Source organism: Verticillium dahliae, genomic scaffold (assembly GCF_000150675.1).
Source record: "Verticillium dahliae VdLs.17 supercont1.1 genomic scaffold, whole genome shotgun sequence".
Classification (NCBI taxonomy): Eukaryota; Fungi; Ascomycota; class Sordariomycetes; order Glomerellales; family Plectosphaerellaceae; genus Verticillium; species Verticillium dahliae.
The window spans coordinates 1,114,299-1,137,264 of NW_009276921.1; the positions used below are offsets into that span (position 1 = coordinate 1,114,299).

General features: G+C 57.1%; 5 protein-coding genes across 5 annotated transcripts; 1 reads left to right on the top strand and 4 right to left on the bottom strand.

The window, feature by feature from the left end:
• Positions 1-4,920: 4,920 nt before the first annotated feature.
• Positions 4,921-6,878, bottom strand: VDAG_00337 (D-arabinitol 2-dehydrogenase; the record flags this gene model as incomplete). Its single annotated transcript, XM_009651714.1, has 3 exons — positions 4,921-5,218; positions 5,341-6,046; positions 6,830-6,878. 3 exons carry the CDS (start codon positions 6,876-6,878, stop codon positions 4,921-4,923), a joined length of 1,053 nt encoding a protein of 350 aa, XP_009650009.1.
• A 2,506-nt stretch (positions 6,879-9,384) lies between these two features.
• VDAG_00338 (uncharacterized protein) lies at positions 9,385-10,704 on the bottom strand (the record flags this gene model as incomplete). The annotated part of the gene is made up of 3 exons (XM_009651715.1): positions 9,385-9,774; positions 9,831-10,484; positions 10,544-10,704. The coding sequence occupies 3 exons, from the start codon at positions 10,702-10,704 to the stop codon at positions 9,522-9,524; spliced, it is 1,068 nt and encodes a 355-aa protein (XP_009650010.1). The 3' UTR covers positions 9,385-9,521.
• Positions 10,705-14,953: 4,249 nt separating this feature from the next.
• Positions 14,954-15,490, bottom strand: VDAG_00339 (uncharacterized protein; the record flags this gene model as incomplete). The annotated part of the gene is made up of 2 exons (XM_009651716.1): positions 14,954-15,245; positions 15,384-15,490. 2 exons carry the CDS (start codon positions 15,488-15,490, stop codon positions 14,954-14,956), a joined length of 399 nt encoding a protein of 132 aa, XP_009650011.1.
• Positions 15,491-15,880: 390 nt separating this feature from the next.
• On the bottom strand, positions 15,881-16,057 carry VDAG_00340 (uncharacterized protein; the record flags this gene model as incomplete). The annotated part of the gene is made up of 1 exon (XM_009651717.1): positions 15,881-16,057. The coding sequence occupies one exon, from the start codon at positions 16,055-16,057 to the stop codon at positions 15,881-15,883; it is 177 nt and encodes a 58-aa protein (XP_009650012.1).
• A 1,275-nt stretch (positions 16,058-17,332) lies between these two features.
• VDAG_00341 (F-box and WD domain-containing protein) lies at positions 17,333-21,149 on the top strand (the record flags this gene model as incomplete). The annotated part of the gene is made up of 3 exons (XM_009651718.1): positions 17,333-17,373; positions 17,550-18,004; positions 18,067-21,149. The coding sequence occupies 3 exons, from the start codon at positions 17,333-17,335 to the stop codon at positions 21,147-21,149; spliced, it is 3,579 nt and encodes a 1,192-aa protein (XP_009650013.1).
• Positions 21,150-22,966: the final 1,817 nt, after the last annotated feature.

The following is a 22,966-nucleotide window of genomic DNA, read 5'->3' on the forward strand; positions in this document are numbered from 1 at the left end:
GTTGGCAAATGGCGACTAATGGCGAAAGATAAACTCAGAAGAAGGCGAGTACGGCGTGACGAGTGTGGTGGTGCGGATGACGGGCACACTGTCGAAAGGGAGGCGCTCAGAGGTGGCGCGGACTACGGAAAAGAGTGAGAGACACGCATTGTCGCCGCGTTGGCCTGATAATTAGATGTGGTAATCCGCGGCGATTGTGAATCGAGATGAGAAGCACAGCAGTGACAATGTGAGACGGATGGCTGGCGCAACCTGTTGTGAAGAGCAGTTGGGTCGGCCTCTTTTGATTCCACCAGCATGTGGAGAGAGGTTGTTCTGTGCGTTGTGATGGTGAAGAGTGGTGCGCAATGTTCGAGGAGCGGAGGAATCCTCTGGAACTGCGTGCGGTTGCCCGTTGTCGAGTGAGGCCCGAAGAAACCGTGTTGTTTCTGAGAGTGCTGGCTCGCCTCTACGACGATGCTGGGAAAGAAATGGTCGTCGACTTTGCTGGTGAGGGCGATAGCGTCGGTACAAACGGAAGCTACCCGGTTACTACAACGGCTCTAGTCGCCGATGGATCCAGGATAGAGTGCTGGCTCGGGTCAAGGTCATCTGTGTGCTGTGAACGCACAATAGGATCTCGGGGTTCGGAAGACGATGGGCACAGCCAGCACCAGGTTGGGGACAAGGTGAAGGAAAGTAGAGGAAGGAAGGAGATGTCGAAGTTAGGCAAGGGTGAGACGAGGTCGAGTGGATGTAGCTGGGCGGAGCGCGTTCCCTAGGTCCCTCCTACTCCGCTACCGACGTACGATTGCCGCTCTGGCTTCGGTTGTGTGGTGAAAATGGCCGGCCTGTCAGTGGACTCTGGCTACCTAGGTAAGGTAGCTGGAGGAGGGCAAACAGAGGGCAGAGGGCGATAGGGGGTAGCGAGAGAGGAAGGGAAAAAAATGCACCAGATGTGGAGGAGGAGGACGGCGGAGCATGATTCACACATGGGTGGCGCTACATGGGGGAAGGGCCTCGTGGAGCCCCTGCTCTAGCCCCTAATGATTTTTAGCTTCTAGGTAATAAGGCAAGATCGGTAAGATAGCCAGCTAGCCACCTGCAACCCGGGTCTTGCCATTGCTCGAGCGCCTTTCGCGAGTGAGGAGGTACCTACGGCATGTGCGGGAGTACCTTCGACACCTAGGTACCTACCTACAGTACCTAAGGTACCTACCTAAGGTTCCTTGCCTTGCACACCAACCAGCACCATAGTTGTCGGTGAGGGGCGATGCGCTGCTGGTGGGCCAACTACCTGGCACAGGGCGATCGGAGAGCACACGGGGCCGCCCGTGACTGGAAGTGAGTTGACCCTGGAGAAAGGGGGGTGGGAAGGGTAGAGGTTTATTTGCCGGCGTGGCAGGCTGCACATGTGTTCTCGAGGGAGGAGGGGGCGCGATAGAGAATGGGGTAGGTACCTAGGTAATTAGGTACTCAGGTAGGTGCGTCCTTAGGTACCGTGCCTTAGACAGGGAGGGGAGGTGCAGGAACAGGTGCAGCAGTCACTGGGCCTCCACCTCTCATCGTACCTGCCTCGAAAGAATGTGGCAATCCCAAGGGAGGTGCAACGTACCTATTGTGCACACCTCCTGCTCGAGCTCTGGCCTGGGCCACCAGTCCAACAGTCAGTCTCCTTCGATGGCGTGCTCGCTTGTCCTTTCAGTTTTCTCTCCTCCCATCCCCGCCTCTCGCGAGGAGGAGAGTCGTAACCTAGAGGCTCAGCGAAGCTCTCTACCACCTCCAAATCCCCGCTCCACGCCTTGTCCATCAAGACTCAAGCCATGTCTGGATCTCGCGCTTTCGAAAGCCCACATTGGCGAATAGCTCTCTGCCCCAGATCCAGTGACTGACCCAGCCCACAGCTGCCAACTCAATGGCTGGCTCCGTGCACCCTACAGACGGCGGTGAGCTGCCTGAAGGCGCCCAGATAAGTCATCCCAGCTGCAATGCTTGTCATGGCTGGGTCTGACTGCCGACTTCTCCATCTCGTCCTCCGATTGCTCTGTTCGACACGGCTCGACCGCTGTCACGCAATGTCTACCGTTTGACTCAGCAGAAACCCATGATCTATTACCTTCGGGCTCGGTCTCTTCCGCACACCGCTGTGGGGCCGACAACACTGCCAGCGACAAGGGGTCATCACAGTAGCTTACCACCTTGCCAACTGCCTCCCTGCCGCGGCCGAGCATCTCCTGGCAGCCCCCACAACCTCAGAAGGCGACATTCTAGAACACGACGGGCTGACAACGGCCCTCGCCACCGCCGCCGATTGTGAAGGACAAGCAGAGCAAGATCCACAAGTGCTTGACAGCGTCCTTGTGCGGCGCTCGACACCGACAGAACCACCCTGCCCTGACATGTTCTCGATTGACACCTTCACGCCAGCTACCTACCTACCTGGTCGACTATCGTCCCGGACACGGCTCTCTCGGCTCACCGCCGTGTCCTGTTCGAAATGTCACAACTGACTAGTAAAGAAGCAAGTCGTTGTCACGCTCTAGGTACTTTCGGAAGTGACATTTGTCATGGTATTCACCCGCGCCATCAGCGCCTCTGATCCCACCTGTCGGCCACTCGACGAGTTCAACGAGACTACCATACAATCAATTCTCGCTCAGCCTGAAGGAGCGAGAGTTTTCCCGCTTCCACCCCCTCCTTGTGATCTTGTGACGTCTCATGATCTCCCGTTGCGGGGAGACGCCGGTCACTAGAGTCGTGTGATCAATCCCATGTCACGGGATGGTAGGCGCAACGGAAGAGGGCTGAGTGGACAGTTGCGCTTCAACGCGGTCCAATGCAATCTACTCCGCCGTTTCGCCGAGGTGCCAAAGCTTGTCTCGTCTCATCTCGCTCCAAAACCCCGCGCTTCAGGGGAGGGTAAGAAGCCTCCAGGGGAAAGGATTCCAAAGAGGGGGGAAAGCGTCGGGAGGAGAAATCCGGGGCAACCCCCTGCCGCGAACCGTTTCTGCTGCTCTGTCCCATTACATCCCAGCACCATCTCTAAAAGTATTCTTTCTGTCTGCTCATTCTGCCTTGTGTGGAGAAGACAACCGATCAAGTTGTCGTCCCGGACACTAGGCTGGCTATCGGATACCACAATGAGGTCAGTCAATTACTTAGCCAACATTGATTGATGTTGTATCGCTTATAGCAAGCTTGCGTACTGGTCAACCGAGCTTTATCATGGTACAAGTGGACTTGCGTCAGGCGAGAACAGGCCTACGGTGTCTCGGGCAAAGGTCAGCATGTACGACTTTTGGTCTTCGGGGAAAGTACGCCCGAGAAGCCAGGAGCTAGAGGCTCAGTCACTGACTGCGTCAAGGCCGAATGGTAGTTTTCGGACAGGGCAAGCCTTCGTCTTGGGCTATCCATCTTTGATCGTTCATCTCCAACCTCTATCGTCGCCTGCCACTGACCTCCCATCCTGAGCTCCACCGATGCCCCCCTTACCGTCTTGGTCGTCTTCCATTGTCGTCTCCCTATACCCTCCCTTGCGAGCCTCCCATCAGCATTTTCAAGACACCCCGTTCGGTGTCTACACATCATTGTTCTCCCGCCTGAATCTTTCAGTGCTAATGCTTTTCTTCATCGACCCTAACTATTCATCCATCTCGCTCCTTCGTTATCAAGTGAAACGATGTCTGATAGACAGCAAAGTATGATCAGTAGGAGATCGAAAGTGGTTATCAAGAAATCTGTACCACCAACACCTCATGTGCCAGGGTACAGCACGGCTGGATAACCGGATATCAAGCCCATGGATAGCATGAGCCGAAGTAGCGGGCTATCTACCTGACCAGCGTCACGCCATTCGACCCTATTCTTGTGAATTCCTGCATGGTTATCTACTTCTGCTTTAAGTTCTGGGACGGTTCGGACGATGCCACACGCCAAGCAGCCGCAGACCTGCAAAGGCTACCGACCCGAGGACCAACGCTTCAACCCATACCTTCAGCCTCTCTCGCTCAGCTGGGGACCCATCTGGTGAGTCGCGCCGATGTGCGTCTACCGATCGATGCCGATACCTCGCAGATGGGCACAATCTCGAATCATCCTGCCGGCCGATGTAGTCTCCATTTCGACGAGATAGCCACGATCAATAGCGACCTCACCGCCAAGCCACCTGAACCGTCGGTGTTGACCGGCGGTATCAGGTCTGTGATGGTGCGAGGAACTGCGGCAGTTGAGGAGACGGGGGAACGCCAAGTGTGACTCGTGTGTCATTCGGCCTGTTTTGACCTCTCCTTCCCCGGGTGCCTTGTGCTGGAGCCTACCAAAAATGAGCCGCAAGACGGAGGCTGGGGTTGGAATTCTGGCTGTCGCTGATGATACACGCAGGTCGGCCGTGGATATACCCATTGGTAATTCATACCGCGAGCGGCCAACGATCTCCACGCCGAGGGTGAACAAACCGTCGTCGTGCCTTCACCAGTAATGCCATCGCCACCACGTCGCACAGGCTGGACTCCAGAGAATGATCCGATGGCTGAAGCTGCGGCACGTCGTTGACAGGTGTAAAGACTGGATGCTCATGGCACAGTTGGACGTGCCGCCATGGCCCACGCTCCAGCACAACAAGGAATCACGTATTTTCCGCATCAACCGGGAACCGCCTTCACAGTGAAACGTTCAAGAAAAGGGTAAAGATGTTCATGTGTGTCCCTTATTTTCCCGAATTAGATGGTTGCGAACATTAAATGTACGCCGCCGCTCATGCGGCGCGCATTTTTCTTCCCACTTCACACCACACCACATACGTCATGGTCCCATCGTAGCGGGTCCATTTCACAGGAAGCCCAACAGCACGCAAAGGGCCTTTCCGCTTTGCGAGCAGCAGGGATTTCTTCCTCCCACCATCGCCATGTTCTTTATTCATGGCGCCTCGCCGCTTCCTCTCGCTTAGGTGACGGTGTACCCGCCGTCGACGCGGAGGTCGGCGCCGGTGACGTACTGCGAGGCATCGGAGAGCAGGAAGGTGACGGGACCCATGAGGTCCTTGGGCTGGCCCATCTTGCCCTGGGGGATGAGGGAGATCCACTTCTTCTTGAGGTCTGGGTTGTCGTCGAGGATCTTCTGAGTGAGGGCCGTGAGCATGTAGCCAGGGGAGATGCAGTTGACGCGGATACCGCAGTGGGCCCACTCGACGGCCAGGGAGGCAGCGAGGTGGCGAACACCGGCCTTGGCGGCGTTGTAGGGGCTGTGGGTGCTGTTAGCTTTCTCTCTCTCTCTCTCTTTCTGTCTCTCGCTGCTTGGTCTGACGGGTGCAGGGATAGGGGTGGCGAAGAGACTAGGAAAAGGAAAAGGACGAAAGGTACTCACGCCTGGGGCTGGGGAATGTTGACAATGGAACCGGACATGGAGCCGATGAAGACCATGCTGCCCTGGGCCTTGCGTTCCATGAGGTGCTTGGCGACGGCAATGGCGAAGAGGTAGGTGCCGTCGACGTTGACGCCCCAGAGCTTGCGCATGCGGTCAATGGGGTAGCTGACGGCGTCAAAGTTCTCGGTGAAGCCGGCCGAGGTGACGAGGTTGTCGATGCGGCCGTGCTTGGCAATGACGTCGGCGATGCAGGCGTCGACGGACTCGGTGTCGGAGACGTCGGCGTAGTGGGCCGTGACCTTGGGGGTGTGCTCGGCCTCGGGGTTCTCCTTCTTGAAGGCGTCGATGAGGTTGCGGGCCTGGGTTTCGGCCTCCTCGAGATTGAGGTCGACAATGGCGAGGTCGCCGCCGGAGTAGTGGACGCCCTGGCCCATGACGAGGCCGAGGCCGCGGGCGCCGCCCGTGATGACGGTCACGCGGTCCTCGAGGGAGAAGGAGGCGAGGGTTGGCTTTGCGAAGCCGCCGCCGTGGCCGCGGACGACCTTGGAGCTGGGGAGCTCGTGGTCCTCTGGGTACTCGACGGTGACCTCAGGGTCGGTTCGCGAGTAGGAGCCGGGCTTGTCGGCCAGGGGCGCTCCGACGCGGAGGCTGCGGCGCTGCTGTGACTGGTTTCGGGACTGCTGGGCCTGACGGGCAAGCAGAGGGGCTGTGGCGGAGGAGGAAGAGGAGGAGAAGGCGGCCGTTTGGGTGCGGGTGCGAAGGGCGCGTGCCCGCAAGGCGGTTGCCCACGGGGCGGAACATGATGTATGGTTTGTGTGAGAGACGGTTGGGTGGGGGGTATCGAGGAGGAGGAGAAGAAGCAATTGCTATGTTGAGGCCCCCTTTTTGGATCGTCTGGTATCGTGGAGTTCTCGAGTGTGTATGTGTGTGTGGTAGGTGTTCGAGGAGAGAGGGGAGGAGAGAGGAGAGGAGAAAAAAGAAGGAGGAGGTAGGAGGAAGGTTGCAAACACTTCCGAAGGCCGGAGGCGAGTCGTAGTTAAGTGCTCCAAAGACGACTGAGCTAAGCAGAAAGATCCCAGGGGGCAATACCGGTCGGGGGTCCCTGACTAGGATGGCGAAGCAGACGAGATGACCACGAAAAAAAATCCCCAATGGATTGAACAAAAAAATGGTTCTTGGGCGGCGGTTGTGTAGAGGGAGGCGTGGAAGCAGGTAGCTTGGCGGGGTAGCTGTAGAGCTGTGTGCGGTGCTGATGGGGCAGAATGGGGGAGCTGGAAGCTCTGATCGCGGTTTCGAGGAATGGAGCAGATGACGTGTGGGGGTTCCAATTGGAGGCAGACAGGGAAGCTGGAACGGAATTGGATGTGTGAATGGATCAAATGGGGGTTTGGTTAAGGGACGGGGCGTGGGGTGTGATCGTCGAGGGTCTGGAGATCGACACGAGTTCAGGGTGTTTTGGTGTCTGGGAGGCGAAGTCGGAAACGGGTACCTTTTCGTAGCGAAGGGGCTGCCCTAGGAGGAGACTGGTAGGAGGACATTTGGTAGGAGGAGGATGAAGAGGAGGAGGATGAAGAGGGGAAAGATATATAGAGGCACGACAACTCACGAAACACAAGAATCACGAGAAGGCTCTCTGCCATGCCGCCGCTCATCCTCGTCTCGATGGACGTGGCATGGCTCGCATCGAGACGGTGTGACTGCTTGCGGGAGAGGGCAGGGATTGCGAGCACCCACGATACTTCTTCTCTCCTCTCTTTCTCTCTCCCTCCCTCCTCCTCTGTCTCCCTCTTCCTTTCCACCTCTCCCCCCTTTCTCTCTATGCTCCCCCCTCTCGTGAGATCAGGCTGTGATTGTCAGTGCTGGAGCTCCCCCTGTTCTGGCCAGGAGCTCCCCCCCTGTCACCAAGGTCCTTAGCCTGCCCTGCCTGCCCGGTCGCCGAGATGGTGTGCGCTTGTCTGTGGATGAGAAGAGAGGGAGTGTGTGTGTCACTGCGGGCGTGCTGCAAGCCAAGAGCCTTGTCGCCTCCGGGGCAGCATTGGCGGGGCGTCGCTTGCGTCTGGGCCTCGTGAAGCGACCCGACGAGACCGGGTTGGCGGTCGCATCGTGGGTGGCAGGGTGTGCGTCGAGGTTGCTTCGCAGGCGGGCTCGGGAGTCGGTTTGGACGGCTTGACGGCCTAGAGGAATCCACGCTGGCAAAGAGGGTGTTCTAGACGCCCGTCTGGGTGGACTCTGGGGCACCGATGGATGGCAGATGGAAGGGTGTGTCTTCAAGGGTCCTGCAGGCTTTGTTTCCATTGGGAAGTGTGTGGGGGCTTCGCGCCGACACTGAGGACGAGGTAGGCCTACATCTACATGTACCTAAGGTAGGTATCTAGGTAGGTACATGGTACTACCACCACGAATCAACATCCAAGAGTGACTGACTCTGTCGCACCCAAGTACCTGGCAAACCAGCTACCACGCCACGCGTGTCGACATCAAAACCCCCTCCCACCGCATCGCCACTGAACGAGCAAGCATTCAACCAAATTTCTTTCCTCATGTTGATTTATTTTTATCAATCCACCCGGACATTTCTCCCGCAACGGGGGAGCCCTGATGGATGATGACTCGGATCGATGCCGCGCCTACGGAAGCAAACCCCCAAGAGACCAGCGGTGTGCTCGCCAACCAGCCGATCGTCGCCTCTCGTCAGTCGCTGTCGCCATGTTCCGTCCGCACCCATTGCCCTTCTCCCACGCTGCCCATCTCGTCTCGCCATGCTCAGTCACATAACCCCCGGCCCTTTGCCATCCTTCGAGATCCCAGCCGAATGGTCATCTGAGGTGCTCGGAAGCCTTGGTCAAGATCCAACAAGGGGATATCCTGCCCCCTTTTACCCACATGATGCTCGCGCCCTTGACATGCTGGTCCCGACGACCCTGCGAACTGAACCATGTCCCGGGTTCCTCTCCGCCCAGACGTCCTCTCCCTCCCCCTCTCTCTCTCTTGCACCTGGCACGATGCCCGGCATCCGGCTCCCGCCCGGATGCCGCGAACCACGAGAACAGCTTCATTTGCGGGGCGGGGGGGTTCCAGTATAGAGCGCCCCACGACCCCAAGCCCACCGTGTCTTAGCTGAGCAAGGCGTTGCAAATCTCGGCATCGTGAAAAAGCAGCCGAGTGCGCGGCGTGTGGGTGACCTGGCAGGTTGAGCAAGGGGTTGACGAAGAAAAGCCACACTACGTAGAGGTAAGCTCACTCTGAATCGTTATGCTATACTCTAGACCGGCTCAAAATCATTAAAAGTAGATATGCCTTCCAATGTGTCGTCGATTATCTCGTAGGTAGAATTTTCGAAGCTAGGTGTCTGTCTGGATGATACCTGTAGTTGGCGGGGTTGGAGTGCGGCTCAATCTGTCACCCCTCGATGAATTGGAAACAAAACATGCCTCTATAAGCAGCACATCAGCCAGGATTCGTGCGGGAGTGTACTTCTGTTAAGGTAAGGTACAACATGTAGGGGATCGAGGTACCTGAGCATGACGTCTGCCATATCTTTTGCAACCCGATTGCCTGGCATCTTGTCAGTTCCCCGAAAGGACCTGACTTGGGCATCAATCAGTAGATCCATAGTTTGTGCTGCGATTTCCACCATCCTTTGCCAGCTTGGTGATTTGCCCTGGTCCATGTTCCTGGTTACCACCCCTCCATTCGCAGCGTTACAGCGGATAACGACTGCCCGGATTTCTTATGGACGTTGCACTTGGACCAGGGAAAGCGAGTGGACACACATGTTTGCAAGATTCAAAGGGGGTGATAGAATCCATCATGCTATTCGTGCCGCAGCGCAATGCTATCAATCCAACCTCGTCTCAATGCTGAGCACACTGATCGGCGCTAAAACCAGAGAACATGAGTCCGCTGCCATGCCTCACAATCCTACGCATGTAGCCCCTGTGTCTGCTGGAATTGCCGCCGGATGCAATTGGGTGGGCTCAAGGACGCTCGATGGACCGTACTCCATCGTCTCGGATCGAAAAGCAGTGAACATGAATCAACACCAAAGATTCTCGCCGAGAAGGAGAATACACGGGTTGAAAAGGAAGACACAAATCAGCTTTTGCAAACTCGCTGTCATCATCGCCTCAATCTCGCTACCCCGCAAAACATCAACGCCCACCAAGGCCGCCAACATGACCCTAGCTGATCTTGAGAGCGTCGAGTTTGGCCTGGACGCTCCTGAGCACGTCGGGGTCTGGTTCTGGTTCGACCTTGCGGGGTTTGAGTCGCGGGCAGTCGGCGCATTTGGGGTGTTGACACTTGAGACAGGCAGTGCCGTCCGCGACGCCGCCGGGGAACATCTTTCTGCACTCGTGGCACTCGTGGTGCGGGATGGCGTTGGGGCCAAACACGTCGCCAGGATAGCCAAAGGGGTACTTGTCCTTCTTGGGGCTGCGAGAGTATTAGCACATATGCAGATGAAAAGGCTATCAAATGGAAACACTAACGGGTCTCGAGGGCAGTCGGTGCAACGGATGTGGCCACATTTGGCGCACTCCTTGCTGCCGCCAATGAATAGACCTTGGCATTCGTGACAGGTTCTTCGGATTCTCTGGCGCGGCTTCTTGTGAACGAGATCCTGACCGCCGCATTTGCTGGGCTTCTTGAGAACAATCTCCTTCCCGTCAGGGTAGTATCCGTAGTCGGGGACGATGGGAGGGTTCTCCTTGTTGGCCTTCAGGATGGCGGCGCGCCTCTCGCGGCTCGCAATCTTCTCGGCCTCGGTACGCTTGGGAGGGTAGCGCTTCGACTTGGTGGAACCACAGCTGGGGCACTCCTTGGCAGAGCTGAAGGCAGCGTTGCAGGAGACACAGTTGCGATGGACGCGCATGCGGATGGGCTTCTCAACGCGAAGTGCAGTACCCTCGGTGCTGAACCAATCGCTCTGCTTGATCTCCAGGCCGTACTTCTCGCCAAGCTTTCGTGCACGCTCCTCAAAAAGCTCCTTCCTCTGGACCTTGCGGACGCCCTCTTGGTCCGCAAGCTTAGAATCGGTCCTCTCAGCCGGCTTGGTGGCTTCCGTCACAGGGTTCTCCAGCCTGGAGGTAGCCTGCTCGGCGGCGGCCTGTTGGGCGGCAGTAGCCTTGGGAGGCTGAACAGCACTGTGACGTGTTAGAATCCCGTTCAGGAATGTGGACTTTGTGTGCTAAGAAGTACTGACGTGCGAACATTGGCTGTCGCGCTCGCGGCGGCAGCGCCAGACTTGGACTTGCTTGATTCGCCCTTCTTCAAAATCGTCTTGGCTCTCGAAAGAAATTTCCCAAAGCCCTTCTTCTCTTTCTCCTGGGGCACCGAAGGCCCCGCCTGTGCCTGGGAGCTCATGGTGGCGATATTGATGAGCAACGAAGTGCACTTGTCCGTGACCGTGCTGTGTGGTTGATGTTTGGGTGATTATGCCAGGATGTTAACAAGAATGCGCGTGAGTGCTCGTCCTCATCCGAGTTCAAAAAGAAAAACACTCGTTCGGAAGTCGCCAATAAGTTTGCAGTGCAAAGACTAGGGTGATGTTGGTCGTGAGGTCCGAGTCGTGGAGTGTCGGGCCTTTTGCCGGGTGATGTCTCTCGCTCTCTTCCTCTTACAGTCTGACGAACAGCTCGTACAAGAGGGCGACTCGGAAGGGAATCCGGGTTCTCCCAATCACTGGAAGGTCGAGGTGTTGGCGAATACAATCGAGTCCGTCAGTCTGGTATCTGACGATCAGATGTGTATGTCGAGCTGACGCCGCAGACCAAGGTGCTGAAGGCGGCTCTCAGAGGTGGTTCAAGAAGAGGAGAGCGACTGGAGAGACAGTCGGGATCCGGGACGGGGAGGGCAGGGTGGATGAAGGCCAGACGGACGGTGCAGGTGCTGGTCTGTTCAGACGGCGGCGCACTGTGGCGGGACCCAGCTCCAATGGGGGAGGGGCGGCCGGGTAGTTGCGTCGTACTTACACTTCCTTCAATGGTGAGGAACGCTACGACTGCCTAGTACCGCTCTACCTGTGCCTGCCCTGCTCAGGCACCCTGACCTGCCTGCCAGTCCGTTGCTACTGCTGATGCTACTTGTGTGCCTCCTGCCTCTTTACGTCGTGGCACCTGCTGGTCCGACTGCATCAGCCCACAGGCCTGTCGCGATACGCCGCCATTGTCAGCGCCAGCACCAGCGCCAGTGTGCCAGCACTCCAACGCCCACCAGCGTCACGCACGTACATGTACCAAAGCAGCGGCAGCTCAAACAGGGAATTCCCTCGCTCTTGCAGCCGGGGAAAGACCCAAGGTGTCCTGCTGGCCAGTCAGGGGCCAGTCCGCTGCAATGGGAATGGGAGAAACAGCGACCCCACAAATTTCTGTCTTCCCTTGGGTGACCCTGCCCACGCCGTCGACAAGAGCTACTCCACTTGGTGCTGTCGGTGGAGCTCACATGCAAATGACACAGCCAACAACAGAGACGCTGACGGGTAGGGGAGCCAGGTTGAAGGGGGGCCAGGGGGGGAGCAGAGGGGGCTGCTCCCGAGGACATGGGATCACAGGGAGGCACACACACCAGTTTCCGGCCTTGGGACTCGGTTCTGGGCCACCCTTGCCACCTCCCCTAAGGTAGCCTACGATGCCCTGTCTTTCACTCTCCACTCTCGGGTTCTTGTCTTGGTCGGCTCCGCTAGCCTTCCATTTGCTGTGTTCCCTGTGTCGTCGCACCGCGGCCATCCCACCGCACTGTGTTCAAGTGCACAGTGTGCGAGTATTTTAGGCTTGTGTACATTGGCCGAGCCGCCTGACCCCCAAGCTCTCTCCGCCCCCTGGCCTACCTACCCTCCTGAAAAAAGGTGACAACGGAGCAGAGTCTGGGCGGAAACTGGTACTGGGACCGGCCCCGCATCATGCACGATGAGGTGAAGGTTCTTGGCTGCTGCTGGGCTTCGAGCGTCTGGCTTGTGCTTTTGTGCCCATCGGCACGACTGAACTCGAACGTGGATGATCATTGCGACAGGCCAGGATCGCGGCAGGCCAGGATCCTCTGAGCCCTACGGGCGAGTCAAGAGTCATTCATTCCCCTTCTCATCTCTGCTAGCTTTGGTCACGAATTGCGAACTGTTCATCATCCGTCGTGAGACGCGCTGCCTACTGGCCAAGATACGTCCATGCCCACGTCCGCTCCATCATGCGATCCAAGACAAGTGACTAACGGCGTTTAGCGGCCCAAGGCCCACTGTAAAGAGGCCTAGGGCGCCCGCTGCGTCCCCGCCGGGCAGGCGGGCGACTGGTGGTCCAGCGGCCCGCACGCAGAGGGGGGCGGGCGCCCGACCTGGGAAGCATTAAGATGACGGTTCCAGGCGCAGCACCTGCGAAGTAGACGGTGCCTTCTAGCGCTGTCGGTTTCCCTGGCACTGGGACCTAGAGAGCCCACTCGAGGCGCGTGGGAAGCCCGTCCATGTGCTTCTCTGAGTGCTTTCGAGAAAGAAAGAATGGAAAACCACGGCGTGTCTCACATTCCACGCAAAGTCTTGTCCGTAGGCTCATCCCTTTGAACCCGAATTTGATCTCAGGTATAAAAAATACGTACTAAGGGGTTCGAGCTGACGTACTTAGCATTTTTCAGTATTTCGATCATTGTTTTTCGGCTTGCTACCCACTCTCCAACAGCCAGATCAGAAAATGGAAAACATATCATGGTGAACAGGCCGTTGTGAAAGGATAACTGGCGAGCGCCCCAAGCGCCCGATGCACACCAGCACGGAGCTTCCTGAGCACCTTGACCCTGGGTAGATGGCCAGGATGCCTAGGTATGGATCTTGGTCCCCCCCTCCCTTCTCACCCCTGCTGGTGAACAGACTGGACGGAGACAATTCCCATTGAAACTCCACCTCGAACCATCCAAACGGGAGCCCACGTCCGAGGTTGCAAGACAGTACACAGTGTTCCGTACAGTAAATCCGGACGAGCTCCAGCGAATTTCTGCAGGACAGGTGGGCTGGCGCTGGCTTGAGTACCGTGTCTGCCAAAGGGGCAGGCAAGAGAGTGTGTTTGGAGCAGGGCAGGGGACCAGAAAGCCAAGCACGTCGCCATGTCCAAACAGTAGGTAGCCAGCCTTTGGCGAGACCCGCGAACCTTTCCGCGAGTGCGGCCTAATTGCGCGCCACAAACCCAGCCCTGCCGCATTCAAATCTGACCATTTTCAGTTCCAGTATCTGATCTATTCGTAGACCTTCCATATCTTGGCCGCGCCACGATTTCGCCGGCCCATTAGAGTTGTGAAGAGCATTGTGGCATTGTTCTCGTTCTCGTATCAATTCTAGTTCTGGCTTTGCCTCAACCTGGCTTTGACCCAACCTGAAGTCTCTCTGCAACTGTGGCACACCACGAGCGAGGGCCGCAAGAATCGTGGCGCCACGATGCATGCCAAACAGAAACTCAACAAAATGTCGCGCTGAGCACTGTACGAGTAATGTACTGCACAGAGAGGTAGGGGGGGGGGGGCAAGAAAGCACCCCATCATGACGCACGAAACTTGACCCTCAACCAGTCTGCCGGAACCGGACAGCAGAGAGCGGCACAGCAAAAGCAAAGCAGAACAACCACACACCAATCTTTGACTGCGTGGCCACAACGCATGGGGCACGCGCGCCAGTCTCACAGCGACACAGTCCGGCCTGGCCTAGAACTGTCGCCGAAGCTACCCTCCAGCTTTCGATGGCCACGGCTCGGCGGGCAAGACATGCCGTTAATCAATTTCCGTCCCAGCAGTGTGGGAGCTGGAAAACAAGGTATTCACCATTCAGCCGGGAAAGCACCAGAGCAGTAATAAGCCAACGCAACTCAATCAGCCGGAGTTCGCGCGCTACCTCGAACACGAACTGCGACCGCCTGGTCTGGCCCTGGCCCTGGCTTGTGAGCACGCGCGCGCGTGGGAGGCGTGGGAGGTAGAAACTTGACACAGTGCTGGGCTACTACTGCCCATCCAGTCGCTTCTGCATTAGCTTTCAAAGCTTTTCGTGCCTTTGGTCCGTCTTTCCCCCGGCACCTGACGGGGGGGAGGGGGCAGGTGGCATGTCCTTACCACATGCTTGGGAGCCCCCCTCCCTTTCTGTGCTTCTCTCGTACCTCCCCTCCATCCGCCATCGTCTACACACATAGTAGTACATAGTGCATGGACCTTAGGTATGCACATCTTCACCCACACAGAGTTACCAGTTTCTGGTGCTTGTCAGGCCACCATTGACAGCTCGAAGCATTCATTTGAGATGATAGACATTGGGCTGGCTGACGCTGGTGGCGGTGTCGTTCTGACTCGTCGCTGCAGCACCCTCAACCGCCCACCGATCGATCGACACCCGAATGACACTGTCCCCCGCCAGTCTGTCCCCGTCTGTAGACTGGAGTTATGCGAGGCCCAACTCAGCCTCCCGCTATCAAGCGCCTCGACGGCGACATGTCATGGACGTCGACTGGTCGCAATGGCAGCGACTAATGTCAGCCACCCGTTGACTGACCGCCAGATCACTGCCTATGGTGACGGATAACAGTGGGCATGGTCAGAGATATGGCTATTGCGTACACATTGCACGTCGTGCATCTTGTGCCTCTTCGCGGGGACTTCAAAGACTCCGTGGCGTCCGCATGACGGCAAAAACCCCAACCATGGTTTCTGCAAGCATTCCTTTCACCCACTGACGGCGATACAAGTACATGTACAACCTGCCTAAAAGCCGCGGTCCCCGCACCTGCACTACAACCAGTGCGGCCAGCAGGTGTAGCAACCCCCTCAGCGGCGTCTGGCCCGGCTCCGACGAACCCGCAACATTCTTCATCTCCCAGACTCGCGGTGCCGCGGAGTGGGACGCAACGAGAGTGCGGAAAGAGAGGTAGCATTTTGCCATGCCGACGTTGCTGCCGTGTCGTCACACTCGCCTGTTAGCCTTCAGTCTTATTCTTGTCGGTACCCAACGAAGATCTGCCCGGGAATATCAGCGTGATCGGCAAGTCAACCACACCCCGAACGCAATCTCCGTATACCCGTGCACGCACACGAGTCGTTGTTGACCCTGCTGCTGGACCCTACCTGACTTGTCCCTGACCTGTCCGATGGCCTTGAAGAATGGCCTTGAAGAATGGCCTGGACAGGGACCGCGCATTTTGGAAACCACCGAAAGGCCGAACTTGCAACTGAGTTAAGCCGTAACCTTTTCGTAGCGTCGTCAACCGCCAGGGGGTATCTGTGCCAAGACTGGATGACCTTCCAGACGGCCCTAGACGAGACAAAGCCAGTGCACCAACACCTCGTCAGACCTCTGCCCCCTGCTGTCAACTTCCGAGCCGCGGTTTGTCATCAGCACAAGCCATATTGTATGTATCCCCTGGACAGGTCGCGAGTGTGATCAGCTTTTTGAGAAGCATTCCGATGTCATACCTCCGGCCTGTCATGCGAGAGATTCCACATCAGGACGACAACTGCCATGTCGAATGCGCCAAGCTGCTGATCACACAGACAGACACCGTGGTAGACTGGACCACGACAGACTTTCTCACCCTAGACTGACGTGCGAAGCCCCTTTGAGGGCCATCCACGCAATGATGCCGGAGTTTGACGACGTCGGCTCGCCTTTTGGGGTTTCTTTTTCCACGGAAGCCAAGAATGCGGCACTTGCTAGCTCAATATTCTTATGAACGGGGAACCATTCGATTCCCTCACCGTTGACCATGCCCCTTGTCTGGAAACCGCAACCTTTGTTGGATGAGGTATGGTCCCCAATAGTTAATCCCGAGTTTTCGAGAAACTCTGCGCCACCCCAGGCTCAATCCTGCTCGATGTACCGGGAGAGGGGAAGGTTTCCAGTATCGAAACTCTGTTCATCGTCCCTGGCCCTGGGGCTGTCTTGCTCCGCGCAACGACCCCTGCCATCGCGGGCCGAGACGAGCGCCCCAGCCAACAGTCCCACAGGGGAAAGGAACGGACTTGAGAGGGGCTGCCAGACAAACGCCTTTGTTTGTCTTCCTCGTCAAAACCCGTGCGTGCATCTGAGATCCTTTCCCCTCATGACTTTGCCACACGTGGGGTTGGACGTCATATTCTTCATGACACTTTCTAAGCCTGCTCCTCAACTGATATGTTTGTACAGTACGTGCTGCCGAACATTACCATGTACCTCTGCCAGTACTCCGGGTTCGTTGGCGTGTCTGCCTTGGCGATAAATGCCGCCCAAAAGGTGAGGAACGGATTGCCGCTCTCGGTAATGGGGCCGAAGTGCCCTGTATGCGAAGCCCAAACACGGGAAGCTCACCCCAGATCCCCTGAGGCTTTGTCATGATGCCTCATCGGATGGTCTGATCCCTCCTTGTCGCGCTCGCCCGATTTCGAAGTCACTGGTGCGGGCCTCAAGACGCATTCTGAGATCAACATCACCCCCCTTGTCCGCTGCCATCTTCTACGGTTGGCTTTCTGACTGCTGGTAGCGCCAGCTGTTGTCGACATGTCACAAGATGGAGGGACCGACAGACGTCAACCCCACAACCCACAACCCACAACCCACAACCTTGTGCATACCGAGGCATGATTGAGGAGCCTGGTGCACTGTACTTCGTACACTGTCTGACGGGGCCTGTAACATACTTGCAGACATCAGGCCATGTTGATATAACATTTTGGAGTGGTGGTCGGATTTCAGGAATTCACAACCCTGGCGAATATTTTGTCCGACAACTCGTGCAAATGATGGGGTTCAGCCGGCATTCACCCCTTCAATACAGGGATTGGTCTGTCTTGGAATTTTCAATGTTGCCAGAGCTGATCTAGTATGCCAGAAAGCCAAGTAGGCAAGCCGGTTGACTGTCGAATATGAAAGTAAGAGCCGTTGTGGAAGCGCCGCACAGACGTTATGAATTCGCGATATATATGGCGCTCTTACGCCACGCTGACAGAAAAAGTGGCGCAGCCGACTGTGAAGGGGTTCGCCCATCTGGGAGTGCCGGGCCGAGAGATGTTCCAGTCAAAGTCGTGCAGGGGGGCCGTGGTGACGCCGTAATCTCCCGCTAAACTCTCCAGGTGTGATGCGTCACGATCCCCAGACGCGAAACTTTGCCTGGTAACCTGCACCCCTAAACATCATCAATCAACTTGACATTGCCGGCTCATCAAGCAGCTTCCTACTCCTTCACGCCGTTCCCAATATCATCATCTGCGTCATTACTTTACAGACTGTGCAAAGGTCCCCCTGCACAGTCCTCCGTCACTGTCCATCGCCACCACCCTCTCAACTTTATGCAGACCTGGCCTACTGAGTCATCAGATATCTCTCGACCAAACGACGCCCAAGAACACCTCACCCCCAATCAAGATGGCTCCCAACACCAACAGCGGCCCCTCAGGCCTGCGCATCTGCCGCAGCACTCTGTCGGCTCCAGCAGTGCCTCTCCGCACTCCATCGCGGATGGCCTTGACGGCGTCAACGCCGGCCAGCTTGATGAGCGACTTCGTCTGCTGAGCATCCGCAATGGGCACCCAGATGGCCGTCACTACGTAGCGGGACAACGAATCACCGATTACGAGAATGCATTGGCGCCTTCCACGCCTAGACAGGCGCTTGGCTTCAAGGTCATCAAGCGTGTTGATTCGCTATCTGATGGTGTCCAGCTCACTGATTTTCCCAACGGTAAGTCCTGAGAATACAACAAACCGCGGTTGGAGGACGGGAGGCTGATGAATTGTGTGCAGAAATTTTGACTCATGTCTTATCCCACCTGCATCCCGATTCCCACGCGGCTGTCGCGCTCGTTTCGAAGCGGTTTTACTCGCTGGTCACGACACCCCACGCCTGGCGGATGGCCTTTTTGCGCTACTTCCCTGGGCATGAGAGCTTGGCAGACAAGCCTGAGAAAGAGGCCACTGGGCCGTGGGAACAGGCGACGACAGAATTCGTCCGATCAGAGGCTCGTTATTTCGCCCGCCTGACGTCGCTGGCCACTTGGAGGAGCGAATACCTGCTGCGCACCCGGCTACTCAGGGGTCTCGTCAGGGGCAAACCTGGAGCATCCGGCGGCATCGGCACCTCGGCGCGCTCGACCAAGAAGATCAGCGCTGTCTTGACGTACAACTCAAAGCTACCGTGGGCTGTGACAAGCCTACATGCCATCTTCTCAAACGGCAAGAAGCCGCCGCGTGCCGTCCATGGCGCTGCGGACCTAGGCTTTGCTACAATGAGCGATCCAACTTCTGGCAAAGTTGAGAAGTGGGGTTTTGATGAGCCGTTCAGCTCTCAGCAGCTCGACGAGGTCTTCCCAGACCTGGAACCCTATGGCGTTGGTGAGGGGCCTGCCGCTGGACCAAATGTCATGGACGTCAGTGTGCCTTACGGCCTCCTGGCAGGCGAAGGTCACCCTGGCGGTCGTGCGTATTACCGTCCCATTCACGAGAAGCGCGGTCGTTACCTTACTCACGAGTCGGGCGTGGTCGACACCTACCCTGACATCCCCCGCATCCCAGAGCTCTCCGAGGCCATCTCGAGTCTCTGGATCGCCAAATCATCCGCCGTCCCGTACATGACACTCTCCATGGTCGGCATCTTGACAGGCTCGACTCTTGGAGTCGTCACTGCGTACGCCCTGGGTGGGGACAACACTGGTCATCGATTCTCCAACGGCGACATGACTGCCCGCTGGGTTCTAAGCCCCGGCGTGCCAATCATCTCGATCAAGGTTGATGACCAATACAACCAGAGGAGGAAGAACACCAGGCGCGTGTGGGCTGTTGCTCTGAATGCCCTCGGCGAGGTCTTCTTCCTCACGGAGCCTCCCACGTCGAGCCTCGATCGAGCCAAGGGCGAGGATGTGACCAAGAATGCCTGGCTCGCAGGGCGATCTGTGTACTGGCAGCTCGTTGAGCAGACGCGTCGCCGCGCCCGCCCTGATGACTCGGATAAAAACGCTATTCGGGGCGCTTACACTCCTCGATCGCCTGCAGACTCCATGGAGCTGAGCAAAGAGCAACTCGCTGCCGAAGCACGCGAGATTGAGAAATTCCTTCGACACAAGCCGTCGCACTTTCGCAAAGTTTGCGAAGGATGGGACATGAAACGGGTGCTCGAAGTCGATTTTGCCCACGATGATGGGAACGGTGGCGGAGAAGCCATCATCGTGATCGAATGTGGGTGGGAGAAGGGACAAGGTCCCAAGGTTTCGAGATACATGAGATCTCTGCTACCCAAGACGCCTCAGCAAACTCGCATCTCTGAGCTGAAAGACGCTGGGATGGAGACTCAACCTGAACAAGTGCCGGCATCCATCTTTGGAGCAAAGGGGGCCACTGCGAACAGAGCAGAGCGTGAACCAGTCGTTCCAGCGTCCGTTGCCGCCCCTCTGCAGACCCCCACTGGCACCGTCACTCCGGCACCTAATCTTCTGAGCGACTGGAGCGTCACCGTCTTCGGCCTTGCTGGCTACCACAAGAGCGAAATAACGGCATCCGCCATTGACGTTTCTTTGCATGCCGCTGTTACATCGGCTGAAGACCCTCTGAGGGAAACGGTCAAGGGCACATCCCACGCAGGCACTCCAATCAGCGTCACGCCGCGTACAGCTGAGACGCTGGCTGAGATCCCTGGGCGCAGCGCTCGCATGCTCGCCATTGGCACCAAGAGCGGCGTCGTCCTGCTCTGGAACATGCGCGAGACTGGACCACTTGTCAAGGATATGAAGCCGGTCCGAATCATCCAGACTGAATCTCCCGAGATCTCTTGCTTGGCCCTAAATGGCTTGTACCTCGTCCATGGTGGCAGCGATGGCCTGGTCCAGGCCTGGGATCCGCTCGCGTCATCACTAGACCCTCTACGCACTCTGAACGCCAGGCCATCTGGGCGTGTGCCTAGGCACATGCTGACGATGAATCCCGCTCTGGCTAACGAGAACTACACGGCCGCCCGGACTATCTTCCTCGACCCTGACCCAACGGTTCTTCGTGGCGTCACAGCATTTGGCGCTTTCTTGCGATACTGGTCATACAGCGCAACAAGCCAACCACCGGGTCGCAAGCGTCGGCTTCGACACGCTGACATTCACGGCCGCCTCGCCACGCGCCGTCAGGGCGGCAAGGTATCGGGTTACATTGCAGCTGAGACGGCTGAGCTTCGTCTCGAGCAAGAGCATCGCAGTCGTGAGCAGGCAAGGCTTCGCAATCGTTTCGGAGTGGGTGCGCTGGGTGACCTGACGGAGGAAGAAGCCGTTCGATACGCGCAAATGATCTCTGAGGAGTCCTTCCACACTGATGAACAGCGCCGTACCAGTGCTAGCGACACGGGCGACGCCAGCTTTGACACCGCCTCGTCATTCAGCGAGAGCACGGCGTCCACGGTCACCCCAGACCCCAGCGTTAACGGCCTGCCTGCCAACGGATTCAGTCCTCCCCCAACCGTGGACGAAGAAAGCGAGTATGAGATGCAGGTTCAGCAGGCTCTTCGCCTGTCGCTCCTTGAGGGCGTCAACGATCATGGTCACTCGCCACGGGGGAAGAACTCGAACGACTACGAGGTGCCCATCACCATCAAATCCAAGTCGGCCAAGAAGGGCAAGCGATCTGCTTCCCGGTCACCCCCCGCAAGCTACACAGCGCATTCTGGCGCCAACGGCGGGTCGTCCAGCCAGGCCCCGATGACCCAAGAAGAAGAAGACCTCGCACTTGCCCTGAAGCTGAGCATGGAGGATCAGGGCACACACGGCGGCCCTGTAGATGCGAACGCTATCTATGAGCAGCAGGAGGATTTCCCTTCGCTGGAGGTTAAGGGGAAGGGCAAGGGGAAAATGTGAGGTGCCCTGTTGTGTTGCTATGCGTTGCGTTTGTGTGCCGGTTCTAGTCTCTGTTTCTTCCGGCTGAAGCCAGCTGTTAATTGGTTTTTCCCTTCCCCCGACACCACGTTGGATACATAGTTAGCCTTGGAGCACTTCAGACTTTACTTTGGCTCGCACCACCGGTTGCCCAAATTTCGTGATGTGTTCCTGAACAAGTACTGGTGCACAATCTATTTTGTCGTCACACGATACTACATTGGCTCATGTGGTTTCGAACTCTCGACGGACGAGCAATTCAACACGAGAGAAGGTAAAGGTCGCACTGATCGAGACTACTTTGGATATCCATCATAAAAAAAAATGGGAGACTGATGTCATGTTTTACTGCTGGGTTGATAGTCATTGGATTTCGTGTTTTAAGGTTGCGTCTCCCAGTCAATCAAGACGTCTGGTCCGATTGCTCACAACCTAAAGGCTTATACTGCGGACCCTCGCTCTCTCCGCGCCTTCCGGCAATGTGACTGCGATATCACATGCACAGTGCTGGTAAGACACAGGCAGTTAGCAAAGACAGGATGTACGTGGCCATCTGCCCACGCCAGTGCAAAGACGAGATGAACCAATCTTGATCGCGCGAGTTATCGACGAAAGGTCACGGTTGTACGAATCTCACCACTGCATGGTCTCTGCCACCCGCTCGGATCCATGACAGATTTCGAACACTCAATGATGGTGCCGGTAGCAATGATGCCCATCACAGACATTATCCCGCCCTAACGCGAACATCCCGCCAGCCGTGTCTCACTCATTCTCAAACATCACCTCTCCCGTAGCACCACCACCACCACCACGAGCCATAGCCTCGTCATCGTGCTGTAACTAACGAAAGCCAGACGATCACAATCGCCAGCTCGTCACCAAATCTCGCCTTCACCATCAGCCGCGCCAAGAAGGCATAAATCCTGCATACCACCAGAGGCATCCCCGCCCCCCCCCCCCCCCCCCCTCCGCAGCGCCCGTGTTTCAGAATACGAGATGTAGCAACAACGCATAACACCGGCTCGGCAGCCAACGGGCCCTACCGCTACCGCACACCTCAAAACACGAACGGGAGGGTGATAGGCTGCGCTGGGGCCAGGAGATCGACGTCACGCCCTCGGGACGCCGCGAAGAGGTTAAAACATGGCGCCCGATGGTGCTCGGTGGCGCTCTTCACGCCGCTGTGCCTCCCCCCTCTCCTTTGAGCAGATGCCTAGATGTACATGTAGTTCGGTAACTGTGCCTTGCCTCGAATATGCGCACGGGTGTCCCCCCCCCCTTCCCCCCCCTTCCAGAAGCATGAATTGTGGCTTGAGACTCCCAGCGCAGGAGGCTGTTGCTGGTCTCACCGAGGGCGCTGCTCACCGCTATTCGAACTCGACGGTGTGCGCTGTCAACTGTGTTGAACCCCCCTTCTCCTATTGTTGACCCGCGCTTTAGCCTCCCGTCGATGGCGACGCCGACAGTGCGGTATAGGTAGAGGTAGAATACGAGCTACAGGTGGACCTCTGATTACGCTGGTAAACCCCCGTGTGCTAGCGCAGCACTTGTCAGCAGCCGTTCGTGATGGCGTTCCTGCTAAAAGTGGTTGTTCTCCATCATCGTGGTTGGTTAAACACCGTAAGCAGAGATGGCTGCGTAGGGTATTGCCAATAAATCTTCGTTGCCCAACCAAGTACACAGGCAAACAAATATAGGCTTAGGGTCAATGTCATGGGAAAGAGGCCGTCCGTGACGGCATGGCAAAGAGCAAGACTCCGGGACGCATAAAGGGGTTTTTCTATATGGACCATGCA